The sequence below is a fragment of the Drosophila tropicalis genome, unplaced genomic scaffold, assembly GCF_018151085.1.
Source record: "Drosophila tropicalis isolate 14030-0801.00 unplaced genomic scaffold, ASM1815108v1 contig_573, whole genome shotgun sequence".
Classification (NCBI taxonomy): Eukaryota; Metazoa; Arthropoda; class Insecta; order Diptera; family Drosophilidae; genus Drosophila; species Drosophila tropicalis.
Window position 1 is genome coordinate 199,771 of NW_027173049.1, and position 19,252 is coordinate 219,022.

The 19,252-nt window shown below is 38.9% G+C and overlaps 2 protein-coding genes across 2 annotated transcripts; both read left to right on the forward strand.

Moving 5' to 3' along the window:
- The first annotated feature begins 7,983 nt into the window (after nt 1-7,983).
- On the forward strand, nt 7,984-14,858 carry LOC137575252 (uncharacterized). Its single transcript, XM_068287711.1, has 3 exons — nt 7,984-9,137; nt 13,793-14,374; nt 14,440-14,858. The coding sequence occupies exons 1-3, from the start codon at nt 8,284-8,286 to the stop codon at nt 14,657-14,659; spliced, it is 1,656 nt and encodes a 551-aa protein (XP_068143812.1). The 5' UTR covers nt 7,984-8,283; the 3' UTR covers nt 14,660-14,858.
- Nucleotides 14,859-17,453: 2,595 nt separating this feature from the next.
- LOC137575443 (sensory neuron membrane protein 1-like) lies at nt 17,454-19,234 on the forward strand. Its single transcript, XM_068288023.1, has 7 exons — nt 17,454-17,555; nt 17,612-17,769; nt 17,821-17,962; nt 18,016-18,270; nt 18,335-18,820; nt 18,877-19,055; nt 19,114-19,234. The coding sequence occupies exons 1-7, from the start codon at nt 17,454-17,456 to the stop codon at nt 19,232-19,234; spliced, it is 1,443 nt and encodes a 480-aa protein (XP_068144124.1).
- The last annotated feature ends 18 nt before the right edge of the window (nt 19,235-19,252 follow it).

The following is a 19,252-nucleotide window of genomic DNA, read 5'->3' on the forward strand; positions in this document are numbered from 1 at the left end:
GCTGCTTCTGCTGCTGATGCCAAGAATCTGATAGCTAACCGAAATGCAAGAATAAGAAGGCGCGACTGATTTGTCATTTCAATTATGGGTTATAGTTATGAAAGCTTCAGTAGGTCTCGAGGTGGGGGGCGTGTCTAGATATGCACTTATTATTTTGAAAGGAATTTAAATATTTGAAGAATTTTTATTTTCATAAGGGTCTTCTGCGTGATCAACGCACAAGATAATAGTTAACAGTGCGAGGGTTGTTCAGAAAGTTGTCTTAAACAGAGTTCAGGTTTATCGGGACCGACGATTCATCGACGTCCGACGATTCGACAACGTCGTTATATCCGGAAGACGTACAAACCAGAGGCCCTTTCATATAATTTTGTATTGGGACCAACCATCACTCATCGAACTTGAGTCGCTTTAACTGGACGGACGTTATAAGCGGAGTCGTTATAACCGGATTCTACTGTATATATATTCTTGATCAGCACGACAAGACGACTTTAAATAGCCATATCCGTCCGTCTGTCCGTCCGTCTGAATCAGCGCCAGCTCCTCCTAGACCGTAAGACGACTTGTGCACAGGTTGTATATCTCGGATTTAGACGGATCGGAACACTATATCATATAGCTCCCATACAAACGTCAAAGTCATGAAAAGTGATTTTTTTCAATAACTTCGTTACTTCCTGAGCTATTGCCGTGAAAATTAATATTGGTTAGTTTATTACACCTATTAACATTTGATAAGGATCGGGTGACTACATCATACAGCTCCTATAGGAACGATCGGTCTAAAACAGTGACTTTTGTCACCAACTTTGTTATTTGTTAAATTATAAGTAGATAAATCAATTTGTGTGATTTGTTTCCTTTTGCAAAGAATTATTTGACAAACTGTATGTGAAAGACAGTCGGTAGTCCATTAATATGACCGAGCCAGTGAGTCAAAAAGTATTGGCACAAGCGAAAAACTTTTGAGTGCTGTAACTTTTTTTTGAATACAGCTAGAAATAAATGAAAAACGACTTCGTTTCTATGAAACTGTCATCGAAAATGATAATCTTTCGAATAGTTTAGCTAAAAGTCAAATAGTCGATAAAAAATACCACTCGGAATTTTCATTCTTTCATTTTTCATTCCAAATATTCCGAAAATTCTAACTTAATTTAAACATTTCTCTCTACGAGCATAATATGAATGGGAACACTTATTCCGAAAACTAAATTAAATTCCAGTCCAAGTTGTGGCCGAGTTCTATTTCTCTTGTAGCCGGCTAATTTATACGGCTAATTAACAATTTCATGACAGATCCCATGCATTCACACACTCCTATGTTATTTAGCTAAACAAATTGCAAGTGGTTGTAAATAATGCACTCCGGTGGAAAGCAGTTCCGCTCCAGAGCGGAAGGAAACGCTGTTTTTTCTGGTCTCTTGAGGGGTTAAGGAAGGAAAACGCGTGCCGATCGCGTGTGAATCGAAGCGAATGAACCAAAGTGACAGAGGAAATATGCAGCTGATGAATTTCTACATTGACTTGGCGACGGCTGCACCAAGGAAATTTGAAACTGCAGCCAGGTCCTGGCAAAAAAACAGCTGTGATCCCATATGGTATACCTGAATTTGCATAGAAAAAATGTGCAAATTTTTTGATTGAATTCTCAGCTGCAGAATGAGTTGCAGTCTGTCACTTCCGTTTCCTTGTGCAATTTTTCCAAACTTCAGTTTTAAGGCTCTGCCGCTGTTCCTGTCCTGGCAGACATCCTGTTGACCCTGACTCCGTGGGTGTTCCCATGGCAGGCATGTATATTATTATTGGCATGCATTTTAGTTATGGTCATGTCGAGCATTGCCTTCTGCAAATACGTCAGGGTAAAGTCTGGCCCGGTGGAATATTGAAATTTAACTATGACTAGGCGTGCGTCAAGATAATTGTAATTTGAACGGGCTGCATTTGATGGTGTCAGAGGTGTCTGTTTACTTGAATTACCAGCCATTGAAGTCATGGAGGAAATGTCTCTCTGCATTGAGAGTAAACACCCGCCCCCCTACCTACCAGAACCCAGACACGGTCGGAACAAAGAGTGGTCGTAAATCGATTTGATTGTTCTCAACAAACACTACAAATGGATTTTAAATGGCTGATTAGACTCAGATACTGCTTAAAAGTTATTGAAGTGATATTCTCAAAGATTTCAATCTGACTATCAGAGATCGAAAGGTATACGGAATACCTGCACCTACAAGAAAAAGAAGTATATGGCCTAAATGAAATAGTGTTAAATGGAATGCAAATAGTCATTTAGTCTTACTCTCGATTAGCAGTGTGAATTTTAGACTTTCTACTATTTTAAGAATCAGACTAAGATGAATAGCTGACACTGCTGAAGGTGCTAGGCAATGGAAACTAGAAACTTAGTATATAGAAGTAGAGGCCACAATTAAATGAATTCTGTTGGAATTTACAAGTTTCGTGTAAAAACCCATAGAGAAAGAACTCAAATTCAACAGATGTTCTGGTGCTAAAACTGAAACAATAACAAAGGTGTTATAATTTTGCCATCGATAACATTGAACTATATTTCCAATCAACATGCGGAGGTGGGTGAGCTCATTATATACCCAAGTCGGCCTTGGCTGGAGTATAGGCACATACAACAATAAAAACAAGTTCATTATGTCTGACGCAACACATCGACAATCAATGGGCCTAATCTAATATGTAATATGTCAGTATGTTTATATCGAAGAGATCGAAACAACAAGCCAGAAAATTACTTGTGGGTACATATATTTCTTAAACAAAAATAAAAGAAAAGGAAAATGAAAAACAAAATCATATTAATAGCATTTCTAATGCACGCTGTGCACAGTTTGCTCTCGAGCTCCCTCCAGTCGGAGTGAAAACCAGGTTTTATGTTCGCTCTCATATGCAAGACAAGCCGGCATAAATTCTACGAGACGACGAGTATCTGAATCTCTGTATCCATATCAGAGACATGACAAAGCTGGAGCTAATGAAAAATCAATTTGATGCTAATGCGGCGGGGGCTAAGATGAAATCATGGCTAACAGTCCGCAACGGAGCACAGAGACTCCGACTGTTGCGCTCAAAAAGATCTCAGACTGTTTGGGTTCGGTACAATACTTTTTAGCAGCATCATAAAAGTGTACACACATCAGTGTACATTTTCAAGATACATATCTATGTAGGTATGTACATATATACTACGGAGATGTTTGTATATATGTATCTGATGTTTGCTCAATACTCACGTGTTGCATGATTCTTCGTCGCTTGTGAGCGATAAACAAACAAATCGTCAAACAAATTTTCTTTGATAATCAAAAAATTTTCAAACAAACCATGGTCATATACATAAACACCTACATCTACGCATACATATATAGAACTATTTCCTATATTGACGGAAACTACTTTTTTGACCCAGAATTTACAATTGTACTGACAATTTTGTCAAAGATCTCTTAGAAGACTATTTTATCACGATCTGAGATTTTAATGTCTCAGCAAATGATCTGTGAAGAACTCACAAACTGTTATTAGCGGAAATTCTTTGAAAGTTTTTATTATCAATATCACAGTAATTACTGAATTGACGATGATGTCTTCTGGGCCCAGTCTCTTTGGTCTTTTTACAGACACCTTGGCTCCTACAGACGTGAAAGCTGCATTATGTGTCCTAGATCTGCTATCTTGAGTCCTGTATCCGACGACATTTTCAAATAGAAGTCGAAATTGAAAATAAAAGTAATTTTTGGCTCCTGTTTCTGCATTTCGTAGTATCAAAAATGATTAACAAAAATCTTTTCTATTTTAAATATAGTACAATATACTATGACAAAAATATTTGGGCCCAACTGTTAGTTGTTTAAGACGAAATCCTTACACTAATTCTGATGGCGCCCTAGCGTATGCTGTGCCGTTCTTTTTTTTGCTTCATGTAGTTTGAATTCCCAACTACTTTTAGCAATGGAGATTTGGTATAGCCATTACAACTCTGGTTCCTTTAGCGAAGTCTGCTAATGATAGAACTTGCTGACCTTTGGTGTTGCCTATGATTAAAAATCTTATAAATTAGTAAGATTTATTCACCTCAAGCCGGCTTAAAACCAGTTTTGATTAATTTCCAAAAACAATATTACATTTTATGATATAAACATACATCATGTTGGAATTTTCTTTACAAATTCTCAATATATTTTATTTCAAAAACGTATTCACATGTTCCTAGAACCTTAAAATAAGCCTAGGAATCCTTTGAACACATTACCTCAGCAAGTGGTGCTATTATTAAGTTCGCAACTGTATATATATTGATATATATATTTCCTTTTTAGGTTTACAATTTGTTTGACTTTAGTTTTATCATTCTAAGATTTATGATTGATAAAACTAAAGTCAAACTAATCATTCTAAGATTTATGATTGATTACAGACAGAAGAATGGAAATCGTAATATCAGGAATACAATCTTTTAACTACTAAATACTAAAATATTTGGGAAGACAAGATACATACTATACAAATATAGAAACAAATTATTTCCAAATTTATTAGTTATACAAACGACAAACTATAAGTTTTAATACCCTATGGGTACATTGGTTAACAAAGACAAGAAATTGTATCATGATCATGATACACTGTCTTCAAGACGATCGCTGTAATAACGAAACGATCACTTAGATTTCGAATTTTGATATGTTGTAATCCAAAATTCAGCCAAATCGGCGATTTGCACGTTTGCAAGAACTAGATTCGGTGAACTTACTTACTCATATATAGTTTACTTCAAGTTTTTGGCACGTACCAAATTAGATTCATTCAAAATCTATGGAACATTTCATGAGATTTCCATGAGACTTAATGATGGGAACACTGAGTGCTTACACTTTTACTAGACGCTTAACTTCATGCAGGGTATTTTTAAGTCGAAAGTCGACTTGTGTTTGTCTCATGGGAGCTATAAGATATAATATTACGTTAAGTTTATGTATTTGAGTATCATTCATATTTCTGACTAACGAGTTTGGATGGAAACAAACAAAGAAATTTAATATTCAACAAAGCTGTTTCCTTCTGTATTAGACAGTTATTTTTTTTTTTTTATGGCATTTGATTTAAATAAATTTAAACTTTGTTTTCATTAAGATGCTAACAAAATTAGTTTAAAACGGAATGCAATTAAATTAGGAATTCATTTAACTATTTGGTTGCCCCAAAAATATTTGCATGAATTCCTATATATTAATCGGATGCATTAGTGATTTGTGTGATCATTCATTAGTTAGCGGTTAGAAGAAGTGAAGTTCGACCGGAAATAATGGAACTTGTTTTGCAAGGCAACAACAACATGCTGATCATCAATTCTAGAGATCGAACAAAAGTTAAGAAAAAGAAAAATGTTTGAGGTTAAGATACATACATTCGGATGTATGTATGTATGTACAATATGTAATTTGATAAGAGTTGGTCATACAATAACGTGACCACTACAGAATGCACGAGACAGCAATTCAAGCATCTAACCACCACATCCATCAACTTGGCCCTGGCCCTGGCTCTGTCTGGGATGCCCAACATCAGCAACATGAGCATGAACATCATCCCGATCCCTGATGTGTTGAACGATGGCCGCAGCGAAAAAATTGAAATGCATCTAATTGGTAATTATGTATAAGCTGAGCGCGTGCTTGTTTGGAGAAATAACGAAGCGGACAAAAGTAAGAAAAGGGTCCAAAAAACCTCCAAACGATGGGTCATTCAAAAACAGAGAGAAAGAGGGAGATCCAAAAAGGCTGGAGCCACATGAGTCTCTCTTTGTCTTATAGGGATTGGCTGGACTTGGTCAGACATTGGCCGGCCATAGCGGCTAATTTGCGCATTTGTGCTGTATCTTATGATTATGCCTAATTTTGGGCCTTACCCTTAGTTTCGAAAATTGAAATTATATGCTCTGACCAGACATATAAACACAGACACACACACATACATACATATCTATATAGACACCTAGTCGGTGATTCAGTGGAGACCTACTAAATCTACAATTCTGTTGTTCTCGAGTTCGAACCCCGGACTTAGATGGATTTTCCTACCGATGAAGCAATACTGAAAGGTAGTTCGGGGATAATGGAAACGATATCTATATAGAGAAGGGAAGGGCAATGTTGGTTATTGTATATAATATGTGAATAGAGATGCTGATTGTGAATAGTTTTCCAAGTAGCATTTAAAAGGAGTTTTCCACAATGAAATATTTCAGATTTATTTTAAATTTTTTTTTGTGAAATATTAAACGCCTTCGCCCACTGTGTTAGGGTTCCTAGGTTCTCCTCAAATTTTTTTTTTGTATTTTCTAAACACTTTAGGAATCGGAAAATGAAAAGTCTTCATTTATGGTTGTCCTGCAACATGACAATATATCACCCTCTAAAGAATTATATATGTATATACATAAAACTGGTATGCGTGTGTGCGTGTCTCTGCCTACACACACACACACACATCATGTTGTACATTGGGATTTGTGGTGTTTCTTCTCTCCACGGTGTTTGTTTGGCTTCATATTTTTATACTCTAACTAAAGAGTATACATTAACTTTGGTGTACATATGTTTCAGATGAAAAAGTTCTTCAGCTTCTCTGTGCTGGATCAAATTGGTCTATCCTTATCTTGAAACACATTTTAGCGGAATATTGTGACTATATTTTAACAAGATTATAAGTAATTCGATAGTGTACACCTAATTCGTTGTAAAATATTGCCTCCTCGGTTTTGAATGACTCTCATTTGTAGGCCAAGAGGCAGGGATGTTGAGTGAAGATACATGCGGGAGCAACCATTTTACTATAAGTTCAGGGAATACTCTCTTGTCTGTATCTGTTGTAAAGTGTGAAAAAGAGCAATGACTTCAGGAGCGGATCTGCAACTCCAAAGGCATTTGATTTAATATTGTTATACATATATATAATGCCATTGTCATGTCATTCATTTTTACATCTAAGAATATTATAAAAACAATAATAAATTAAAAAAAAAGCTTCTGTGGGTAAGCACGAAAAGGTGGACTTCTGTATTGTAGGCTTCGACAATCTGTTTTCGCTTCATTTAGTTGCAATTCCCAACTAGTTTTAGCGTTGATGACATGGTAAAGCTATGGCAATTCTGGAGTTATTCAGCAAAGTCTGCTGATGATAGAACTTCGTGGTTTTTAAAAGACCTCGAGCCGGCTTAAATTCAAGGTTTAACTCAAATAAAAAATTAAAAAGACAAATAGGGAAAAAAAACCTAAGAATTTCGTAAATGATAAAACAAAAACTTATTCATTGTCCAAGAAAGATCTAAAAAAGATTCGATTCATTTTCCGTTTTTATCTAAATTTTCAAATGGAAAAGTTATGCTAAATTTGATATTTTTAAAGTTGGACTTTCTTCTTCTTTTCGGTCTGTTTCTTTCTATAAAAATTAGACAAAATTTAAAGTCCATTCAAATTGTTAACCTAATGGAATGACTATTTAGCTCTGAGGAACCAAAACCTCTCCTGGTCTGTCAGCCCTTCCAAAGGGAGAGCAATGGCCAAATGGCGGAGAGCGACAAAGAGAGAAGGCGAGGGTGAGTGCGAGGGTGTCTTCGATGTGCGTGTGTGTGTGTGTGTGTGTGAGAGAGTATTACTGTGACGTCGTCAATGAGATGCATCATCGATGCCAAGTCGGGTGTTGGTGGTGGTGGTGGCTGTTGTTGGCCAGAGTCGAGTCATATAGCCACGCTACAACAACAACAGCAACAGCAACAACAACAACAGTGCACAGACATTAACGACGTCGTTGCCGTCGACATCGTCACGAACTGAGAGAAGAGAAGTTGAAAAACAAGAAGCAGAAGAAGAAGAAGCCGTAAACACAACAAACGCAGCAACAATACAAATCAGTTTTTGGCGGTTCGCGTTCGAAGAAGGTTCACAGCCAACGGAGCGGATATTTTTGTTGAAAATTTCGAATACAACAATCCACAGAAAGAAAGAGAAAAATAAAACCAAAAAACGGATACAAGACTCGTGCGTAAAATTGGCGCGTAGAACGTGTTTACCTCTTAGACAGAGTGTAATGTGTGTGTGTGTACGTTTGTGTGTGATACTAGGGAAATAAATTAGGCACTTGGTTTAAGATTTAGAATTCCGTGAAGAATTCAACCAAAGTGAAAGGCCTAAAGTTTTTGGATAAGCAATATCTTATTACTGATATCTTGATTTCGATATCGACATCATGACGACGACGACGTCGCCAACTCCCATTGTTTTTGAGAACGGCACGATGCTGGGATCGATGAGCCACGACCATCGTTCGCTGACAAAGCTTCAGTTTCCGGGCAAACAGTCGCCGTTCATCATACCGGAAATCGTAATTAGTTCGAGCCAGAGCAACAATAGCCTCCACCGCAGTCGTTGTGACATACCCGAGGAGCCCGAGGCGGAACACACCGCCCTTTTGGATAGCCAGCATCGGGAGCGAGAAGAGGAAGCCGAATTCGAGCAATTCGTGATGAATCGCACCACCTCCGAGAGCAATATACTCGAGTCGAGCATCTACAGTGAACTTCAGTTCCCACCCTCGCTGTGCGTGGCTGGACCGCAGACAGCTGTGGGAACGCCGCCTCCGCCAACGGCGACAGCGACTCTTAATACCAGCGCCTGTTCACGCACCGATTCCGAATCCCGGCAGGGCAAGCGCACGCGCCGCAAAGGACATAAAAGCAAAGCTAAATGCAGCAACAACTCATTGGCTGGAGCTGCAGCTGCAACAACTGGAGTCCCTGGTGGAGCACCTGTTGCCTCTGCAGTGGGTGTGGGTGGAGTGGGCAGCTATCCACCACAATATACGACCATTTTTCTGGATCCCCATCATCATCATCATGTTGGCGCAGCTGTGGCCACCAATCCCCCACTGGGCAACACGACATCCCAGTTCCTCGCTGGCCCTGGCAGCAGTGTGCAGGTCCCTGGTAGTTCCGAGGCGGCAAGCTATTTGCAATATCATCAGTATTATCAGCAACGACCGATAATGACCAACGTGGGCCAGCAGTTTGGACATGGACATCATCATCTACATCATGCGCGCAGGTAAAACCGCAAGTGCCATAAAACTGACATAAAAACTCTTTAAACGACAGTAGCCGCCGCCGGCGTTGGCTTGGCCATTAAAAATGGCTTCTGTCTGGTTACCAGTTAGCTCCACGATCTCCAGCTCTCGCTGTGTCTGCCCGAAACTGAAAGTTGGAGACTGAGACCATCGCTTCGCAACGCATTTAAAATTATAATTGGCGTGCTCCCTTCCCGGCTCCCGGCGAAAGACGGAAAGACAGCCGGCCACTTCTGATGAAAATTGAAGCATTATCGTTCAACGAAAATCATGTCATGTTCCATCTTCCGTTTGCTGCTGTCGAAATTGTCTTAGCCTTTGCCCCACTTTACAGACACACACGCCTATTGTTGTGCTGTCGAGGTGGTGGTTGGGGGGGCGGGGTGATCCAGGTCGGGCGTAGCCAACAACTTCTTGTCTTGTCTTGTGTCTTACATGCTCCTAGATTATCACAAATATTTTTCTTGGAATTTCCAACACGAGCAGAAACATTTAAATATATAAATTTAGAACATGAAAACACTTTTGATTAATTGTCATGCATATTTTATGGGTCATTCTACACGGAATACGTGAATATTCCCATATTCTGTGTAGAATTATTAATATCCAAGACAAACTTGAAACTAATCCTAACATTCCGTCTCCAGACACAATCTAATCAATGTCAATAATATAGCAAACAAATGATTATATGCTAATTGACAGTCCAGATTGAGAATGCTAACGAGACGTTTCTGATAGTGTTCCGAAAACTTATGACTGACCTCAAGTGACTCTTTCTCCCCCTCTCACCAACACTCTATTTCTGATATGATTTCTTTTCCAAATGAAAAAGCCAATAAATGACACTTGTCTGTTAATTGAATGCATGTTTGTTGTACCACATGTCAAAATATCAATATCAATTTCGATTTACAACAAACTTTCAAATGGAAAACCATTTTGTTGCCAACGAGCGTTTTTCATTGGAACTATATATTTTCATTTGGAAGCGAGGCTTTTGATTCGAAGCGCCTAAACAAACTTTAACCAACTCACATACTTCTGAGTGTGTGTGTGTGTGTGTGTCTTTTGGTACCTAATAAATTGACAATCTGTTTTGATAATGAAACTTGCCATAGGGAGAGACGGGGTTAGCAACTCAGAATCGATACTTTTGTAACGCTTGAGCACCCTTTAGATTGATCAACCGGTTTTCATTCTTTTAAGCCTCAAGAACGCATTCTTCGCGCTTGTCATTTGACACCGTCAAGGGTAAAGACGAAAGGAAGTACATCAATAGTCAGTTCGGGTTTCACATAGTTGCTGTGGTTGTGCCGCTTCGTCGGTCAAGGCACTTAACTGGCAGTTGCCTTTGCCTGAATGAGGGCTCTCCTGTATCCAGTCAGTCACATCCTTAAGCTTGAATGAAGGAAATAAGTTTTTTACCTTCAGCCAGAAGACTTGAGAAGTATCTAATAACAACTCGTCAATGGGTTGCTCTAATCTCTGCCACGCACTCAAGGAAGAATGCCACCCTTAACCCCATTTTGCCTCCCTTTGCTCAAAAATCATATTCTTTTCGAGTAAATTGAATTTATATTACACATATTTATCACCCACACAGAAAAATATAAATTTAAGTAGATGCGGGTGTACAACCGATGCTGAGCATCCCCCACAAGCAGCTGATAACCTCTGTTCCCTACCCCGCGCGCTTCGCTAGTACTTGCCTAAGGGATGCACTCACTCTTACACTTGGAATATTTCCTGATTTATAGTATAATAATGCATTTTGGTGTCCAGCACCCTTCTTATCGCTGACTGACAGCATTTACCGTTGCTGTATTCTCCAAGTCACCAAGTCGCATTAAATTTTTCCAATAAAATTACCATGTGAAGAGCAAAAAGCCAGAGAATCCATTAGTTGAACTCCAGTTGCGGTCCAATGGCCCCGCTTCGACTTAAGTACAGTCTTAATGTGGGCATTCATTAACAATAGAATCGAGACTGGAGACTGAGTGGCTCGAGGCTATGATAGTGCACAGCTTAGACAACATGGGGCTCATCATCATTTTTCTTGTTTCCTCTCGCCATGGCGAGACACGTGAGCAATGACCCACAGAGAGAATACCAGTAGCCCGGGCTTTACTCGAGCTCGACTTTGGGCTTTTGAAAATGGGTGGCAGACCTCATTTCCATTTCGTATTGTTGAGACGCAAGCGGAGCTGCAAAGAATAGACCCTAAATATCATCATTATACACCTAAGCCGATCAGCCAGTTTAAGAACCTTTTCTCCCAACATCTGCTTGCTCGCTCGCTAGCTACTTACTGTCATGGGCTTTGTGACTGCCAACGACTTACGACATTTACTTAAGACTTTTATTTATAAACGTAATATATTTTTAATAACTTTCTCACAGCGACAGGCAAGAGCGGTTAATTTCAAAAAGATATTCCCCCCTCAAACCCAAAAACCCATTCCCAGTCTCATCTTAATTGTATTCACATTAAAATTATTTTCCTTCTTCCACGTAGACTTCGTGGTCTCTACCCCCTACCCCCTCTCTCTCTCTCTTTTATTTGGCACCCAATCACTTTATTCTGCTATTGTCGTTCCTAATTACGCCCCAGCGCTGTGTTGTTCAGTGTCTTTTACAGTTGCACAAGCTACGCATGCGCAATGCTAATGTTTGTCTAGAGAATGCCATTAGGGAAGTAATTATGCCTAATGGCTTCAGCTGCGGTTAGCGTGGCCCAAAAACTAGGCCAGCAAGTGCTTAATGTGGCGGCAAAGAAAGTCAGCCAGGTTAGTCAACAAAACGGAAGTTGATGCAGCTAGTGCAATCAACTTTGAGTGAAAAAAATTATAATTACAAAATTCATAAATCTAGAATTAAATGATAGTTTGTCCCCATTTCGAGAGTTATGAAAGTAAGGTGCCATGAACAAGTAATTACCTGAAGTACTTATAAATCTTTGTCTTTCAAAATGTTTCTTCCAAGTGTAAGCCAGATGTATGTATCTTTCTCTTATTAATTGTATTTAGTATTTTAATGATTTTTTCTGTTTCTTTCATTTGACCAATTTTCTTGGAATTCCCAAGTGGTTTAGGAATTGGAATTGTCATATGGCCATTACCAAACTTTTTAGTATTACCCCAATTGTAAGGCACTCTTAGTGAAAGAACTCAAATGTTTATAGCCTACGATAGACTTTCCATAATATGTGGTAGTCATGTATAAGTCGATTCAGAAATCTTCTATTGAACTCCATTGTTTATCGAGAGTATCTAATTCTTGGCATTCTGAAACACAAATCAACAGACTATAAAATATCATTCATTGGGATATATACTCTTTCCATAATCCACTCTATTACCAATCTTTTGTATTCAGTATGCCTCGCCTAGACAAAAGATCATAAATTAGATGCCAAGAACAACAGAACAAATGGTGGCATAATTTCCCCTATGCTTTTGCATATCTTGTGGCTTAAGAAGTGTCAAATAATTCACTCACTTCCTATTGACAAATGATCTTTTGGTTTAATCTTATAAATACTTTAATTTTCTAAAGATAGCTTCACATTTCCATTGCCAAAAACTTTAAAAACAAAGAGAATATCTAAGTATACCCATTTAGATTTTTCACAAGTTGAAAGCAATCTTCAATCTACTGTGGAAAATAGTCGTAATGTCTGTGGTTCAGTATCCTAAAGAATGGGAATAAAATGTAAAAAAATATCTTTTAGAAGAACTCGTTGCAGTCTAATGAAAGGGCAGCAACTCGCTTGTTAAATTCGAAATTGATGAGTCTCCCCCTTTACGCTTCAGATACAATGTGGAGACATTTGTACTGGCTTTTGCGGTGCTTTGATACATTTTCGTTTCTAGTTTTTATTCTTATTATAAGGAAAGGCAATTGGGTGTGACGATACTGGGGATATATTCCCCCTTAGTTGCCCGCAGCTGCTGGCGCCGTAAATAATTTAATTAAATCTCAACAAATTCTTAAACTCACACTTAAAGCTAGTCCCAAGTTATCAAAAAGCTAAAGTTATGCAACATCAGTGAGGAATGTTTACGGATATATTTGTGTATAGCTCAAATTGATAGAGTAGAAGTCTTCTACCTGTTGCCATGTCCATTAAAATACCCTTCGGCCAAGAAAAGTAACCCAAATCAAAATGAACTGAAAGAAAGAAGAAACGACAAATAAACAGAAAATCAAAAATGAACAACAGCTGCTAGTTTCTTTTTCAAATGGGCCACACAAAGCAGACAAAAAATAACTCGGGACTCGATCTTGTTGGGTCCAGGGGTAGGCAGGTGCAATGTGTTCGACATTAGAATCTTCAATTTATGCGGGCCATCAGACAAAAGGGATCGAGAAGACGTTAAAAATTATCAATAGGGAGCATAGACAAAAACGCATAGGCAGGATAATAACAGGAGAAGTTTTCGGGGCAAGGATAAAGGAAGGCAAAGGGACACAACACATTGATTTCTGGACAGTGATGTAATGTGCGGGGTGAGCAGGTATAAACCATGTACCTGTTCAGATCTAGTTAGATAGCCGCACACCAGGGAGTCTGAAAAACGCACTAAAAACTGAAACTGAAAGATTACTTTTCTCTTATCTTTTGTTACAGAACCCTCCTGGACGTGGCTGTACCGCTGGCCGGCAGCAATGTGGAAACTGGCAGTCATTTGGCCACTGCGAATGTCTCGACGACCCAAGTAGAGCTGACCGGTGGCTACAGTTTCCGCAAATGGTTCGCGCGACCCTCGCTGCCCTTTGTCATTGGCATCTTTGCCCTGGGTGGAGTGGCCTGCACACTGGGCGGAATTGTACTTGGCAGCACTGGATTGATAGAACACTCAACGCAATATCTAAGTGCTGCTCTGCTGATGATTGGCATTGGTGTCTCTTTGTTGGTTATATCTGGAGCAATTTGGCGCCTCAGTCTACCCGATGATGTGGACGATTGTCCCTGCTTCCGACGCATGGAAACGTGTCGTAATTGCAATAGTCCTCACTGTAGCAATCGCCTGCTGCCAGGCAGTTATCTCTATCCTGAGTTCCAACATCGCCCGCCGCCTCCGTCATATCTGACATCCTTGAATGAGTATGCCTTTGTATATCATCCTAGTTCACATCCGACAACTGCAGCTTATACAGCAGTTAGGATGAACACTCCCCCGCCGCTCTATCGATCCACCTATTCGCTAAAGTAAGTACTTCCTCTGACCTTCTTGTAGACAATTTGCTTACAACTGTTTTCCCTTCGCCTTGCAGTACCTCAGCTACACATGGGGCATCGCCTGGTCTCACGTTGCCGCGTACAAGCGAACAACCAGCAGATGAACAGGCAGCCATCCTTTTAACTCGAGAAGCCATTAGTCAGACCTCATTTAAGGAAATCGAGATCGATGAGATTGCCGAAGATCCGACGGCCATTCCACTTAGAAGGGAACCCGAAATTCAAACACTTTACAAAGAAGCGGAGCTCGATTGAGCCAAGTCACACATATCGCCCCAATCGAGGAGTCTTGTAGTCTAATAAGCTATACAATTTAGTTATTTATTGTCTGACTGATTTACAAATGTACATATATCCTATCTATCCAGTATATCGGGGTGTGGTTATTTTTCGAAAACTGTACAAAAACCGAAATTTTGTAAACATTTACACAGTCATTTCTCATGTGCACCTGTCGTACTCAAATGTACATTAAGTTTTTTATTGAAGCGAACGATCAACATTTGGTCTTAATATTATGTTGATCATATTCTAAATGCCAAATTTATGACTAAATAAAATTACAACAGTTATGTGATTAAGTGGTTAAATAATGACTTTGTTTTTTCTTCCATAAGCCTCAAAATGGATCAAGTATTATGAGGAATCAAACTAATCTGTCTCAATCGGGAGGCAAACATTTAAAACATGTAGAACATGCGTGGCAGAAATATTTAACCCTAAATATCTGCGCACTAACTAAGCGAGTATATGTAAATATACGGGGGCGTGTCTAAAATTCCAATTTACTCTATATATTTATAAACTACACGAGTCTGAATTCCAAATTTGGTGGCTCTACCTTTTATAGTCTCTGAGATCTACTTGTTCATACAGACTGACAAGGTTAGATCGATTCTTCTGTTAATCCGGATCAAGAATTTATATACTTTATGGGGTCAGAAAAGCTGCCTTCTGCCTGTTACAAAATCTGGTAAAAAACGAGAGACTCCGGCCTATGTCATATGTGATTAAAGATACTCACGAGACTTAAGATAGGTTTCTAATATCATTCCCCATAGTTGGCAAACGATGCAAGTTCTGTCATCCTTTGAATACTTTTAGGAAATGGCATGCTTTAAAATTGGACTCATCAGTTTTATAAATTTGCTTTGTCCCTTCCTTGAAAAGAACTATTCTGGGTCACATAATAGAGAGATATCTATAAGATGGAAAAAACTTACTTACATATACGCGGAATTTGGGAAGAGGCAGAATGGTCAGAGAACTCTAAAGGCGTGTAAAGTTGTAACCAAAATAGGGCCTTAAAGTCAAGTTCGTTTATAATTGTTTTCTACATATTTATGTAGGTTAAGTGACCCAGTCATTTGGGCAACTGAACAACGAGGACCCGGGTTCGAATCCCAAGTATGGATGTAGTTTTCTTCCAAGCCCAAGGCCTTAGTTGCCAGTGCTTGTAAAATTAGTTACGTTGATAGATTACAACTATATACTATGTAGGTATGTAGGTTTATTGAAAAAGAGCAAGATTTAGGTGTTTTTTGTTGAATTCCTTTGGGGGCCTTTTAGCGGAAATGCCAGTAACACCATGGATCACAATGAACGGAAACTGCAATGAAGGATTTAAATTTCCCAAAGTATATGAACAAAAAGAAAAATTAAAGTATCTTAAATTACGGAAAAGGTTCATAATTGTTCTAATTACAAATTTAAGACTGTTCTACGTCAGTCACAAAACTCTATACCCTCCAAAAACTCTATACACAAACTGGAACCGGTTCATATCGTTTCTTTGAGAGATTGTTAAGTGGTTTTAAACTCGGCTAAAATTTACTTCGGCTATCTACAATAGCAAATATAATACTTTCTGTGGCACTAATCAGTTTTGTTTAGAAGATTAATATATATTATTATTCTTTTTCGTCAAATTCAATCGAATACAATAAAGAGTAGCCTTAAAAGGTCTTCTTAATTATTGGCTAACCACTTACAATGCTATTCACTGATAAGATAAATTGATCTTTCCTTAAAGACCATAAACGGAACGAAAGCAAAACCTGAATCAGAAACTGTAACGAGCCATTCCAGTTTTAGTTGATTAATTGAAAGCCAAATAGAGTTCATGAGTTGGTATTTGATTTATTTCTATAAAAAAGTCAGTAAAAGGGTCTCAATTTATATTTAAACTCAAACTTATTCGACATTAACCTATAGCACTTTTTAATTTTAATTTAAACTTCAGAGAAGATTTTTAAGCCACATCTGGAACACATTATTTAAGTGGGGCTCGACGATCAGGGCCGGACTTTGAGATTTTGGGCCTTAGGACTAAACTGTTGGACTATTCTAGGTACGGTTTAAAGAAAACTATTCCGAATTTCCTTAAGCCGTGTTTAAAATTTACCAGAGCTCTTAGGTAATAATAAAATGTCTGCTTGTAACAAATATTTTCCGTTTCTCGAAGTCGAAATTTAATTTGAATTGTAAAATTGTTGGAAAATATTTTTGGAACCTATTTCACTTCTTTAATACTTATTCAATTTTTATATTTGGATCATGGTTTGCACCCTCACTAAGCTGGAGTATAAGACACACAGCTAAGACACCAACCACAACAAACCAAAAGCTCACCTGTTGCTTCGAATCTAGAGGAATAACACATTTTTCCATTAATTTGTTGCTACAATATTTACATTTTTATGCGCTTTAAATTAGCCTAATTAATTAATTGTCATCCGATTTAAAAACCGACCCCTGGACATATCCGCAGGTGCATATATAAATTGGTTACGTGGTAATGATACATTTTAAATGAAATTTATAGTAATTATTTTGCTAACATTTCATTAAATCCCTGTGAAAATATGGGTCTAGGACATGTTTATTAGTCTAGTCCGTAATACTCACTTATGGGCTCATTAAATTTTCACTAAAGTTCAAATACCAATGTGACCCATAAATGTGGCACGCCACGAAGAGAAAGGACTTCTATAAATGTGAATAGTCCAACGATAAGGGTCTCAAAAGCCATCCGACAGTCCAGGTTGTCATGTATTTGAAACTTATAATTGGGTTCTTTCTGGTGCTGCTGCAGGGCGCACTTATTGGATTTTTGGGCTTTCCAGCGGCCTTCGATGGGCTACTTCGTGGGGTGAGTAGAACTAGAAGACAAATAGTTATGTTTTTGAGTGAGTTTTTCTTGCCTAGAAAATTAATTTGAAACCAGGCACTCCATCACGTGTTGTTTGGGAGAAACTGCCATTTCCCATGACCTACAAAGTTTATGTTTTCAATGTGACCAATGCGGATGAGATAGGTCAAGGAGCTAAGCCCAAAGTGGCAGAAATAGGACCCTTTGTCTTTGAGTAAGTTCCGAAAGAGTGAATGGCAACTTCTAGATAACTTTGCCTTTGCAGAGAATGGAAGGATAAGTACAATGTAGAGGATATAGAAGATGAGGATGCTGTCAGCTTCAATATGCGTAATACATTTAAATTTCGTCCGGATCTGGGACTTGATGGGGAACAACTGATAACTATGCCCCATCCCCTGCTACAAGTGAGTTAAATTATCTAGGACAGAGTAAATTACTTATCCTGTTTGTTGTACAGTTTATGGCCATCACTACTTTACGCAACTTCCCCGAAAATCTTCCTGGTATGGCTATGGGGCTGGATCTCTTGTTTAAGCCGCAAAACGCTTTCGTGACAGCATCATTCATGGATCTTTTCTACCGAGGCATTGATGTCAACTGTGTGGATGAGCATCCTGCAGTCCAAGCCATTTGCGGGAACTTCCAAAAAGGACTTGTGCCAGGAGCAATTCCTTTGAATGCCACCCACTACAAGTTCTCACTTCTGGGATCGGTAAGAGCACGCTATGATCTCTCCAAGATGTAGGCTAAAGCAATTTGTTTTTTTTTTTTTTCAGAACAATCACACAAATGCTGGAAGGTTTAAGGTATCTCGAGGAAAGTCCAAAAGTTTCACACTCGGTCAAGTACTGACTTTTAATGGCCAGGATAGACTTAACGTTTGGCCAAACTCAAGCACGGGTAGCTGCAATCAATTGAGTGGCACAGACGGCACCATCTTTGCTCCATCCAAGCGTCTCCATAAGAATCTTTGGAGCTTCTCTGCAGCTCTTTGCTGTTCTGTCAGTTTCCGTCTAAGTGGTCACACGATCTACAATCATCTTCCAGCTTTGCGGTACGACCTGGATTTCAGAGAGCCAAATGTATGTTGTAGATCCTCTAAGGACTGGATAAGTGGTACTGTGGACCTTGAGAAATGCACTGGCACACCCATGTTGGCTTCTCTACCGCATTTCCTCAAGAGTGACTTGCTGCCAGACAGATTGGTGGACGGATTAATGCCCAACACTGGGAGACATTCGAGTGGAATGGTATTTGAGCGGGTTTGTAGTGAGATTTGCAAATCAATTTACAAGTATTAGACGAAACTTTTACTCAGATATCTGGCACAGTGTTGGCAGTCCACAATCGTCTGCAGTTCAGTCTACAAGTTGACCCGGTTCCTCAAGTTGCTGTCATGTCCAAGCTAAGGACTCATGTCATGCCCTTATTTTGGATTGAGGAGTCCTTAGAGTTGAATGAAAGTTTTGCCAAAAGCTTGTACAAAAAGATATTCTTGTAGGTTCCATGAAATTTTTTGTTGACTTTAATCATTAGTTCCTTTCTTCCTTACTAGACCCATGAGCATCAACAATATTTACCGCTGGATCTCGATTGTCATTGGTGGCTTGGGCTTGGCCGTGGGCATCTTCCTCATGTATAGGCAACAAACTGCCCAAAGAGTTGGAGCGACTTAAGTTTACACACAATTTGGA

Excerpts from the sequence above, each read along its gene's own strand:
- LOC137575443 (XM_068288023.1), top strand. The coding sequence starts at position 17,454 with ATGTATTTGAAACTTATAATTGGGTTCTTTCTGGTGCTGCTGCAGGGC. Across the intron at positions 17,556-17,611 it reads TCGATGGGCTACTTCGTGGG|AAAATTAATTTGAAACCAGG; the intron begins GTGAGTAGAACT and ends TTTCTTGCCTAG. Across the intron at positions 18,271-18,334 it reads AGTTCTCACTTCTGGGATCG|AACAATCACACAAATGCTGG; the intron begins GTAAGAGCACGC and ends TTTTTTTTTCAG.
- LOC137575252 (XM_068287711.1), top strand. The coding sequence starts at position 8,284 with ATGACGACGACGACGTCGCCAACTCCCATTGTTTTTGAGAACGGCACG. Across the intron at positions 9,138-13,792 it reads CATCTACATCATGCGCGCAG|AACCCTCCTGGACGTGGCTG; the intron begins GTAAAACCGCAA and ends CTTTTGTTACAG. Across the intron at positions 14,375-14,439 it reads CGATCCACCTATTCGCTAAA|TACCTCAGCTACACATGGGG; the intron begins GTAAGTACTTCC and ends TTCGCCTTGCAG.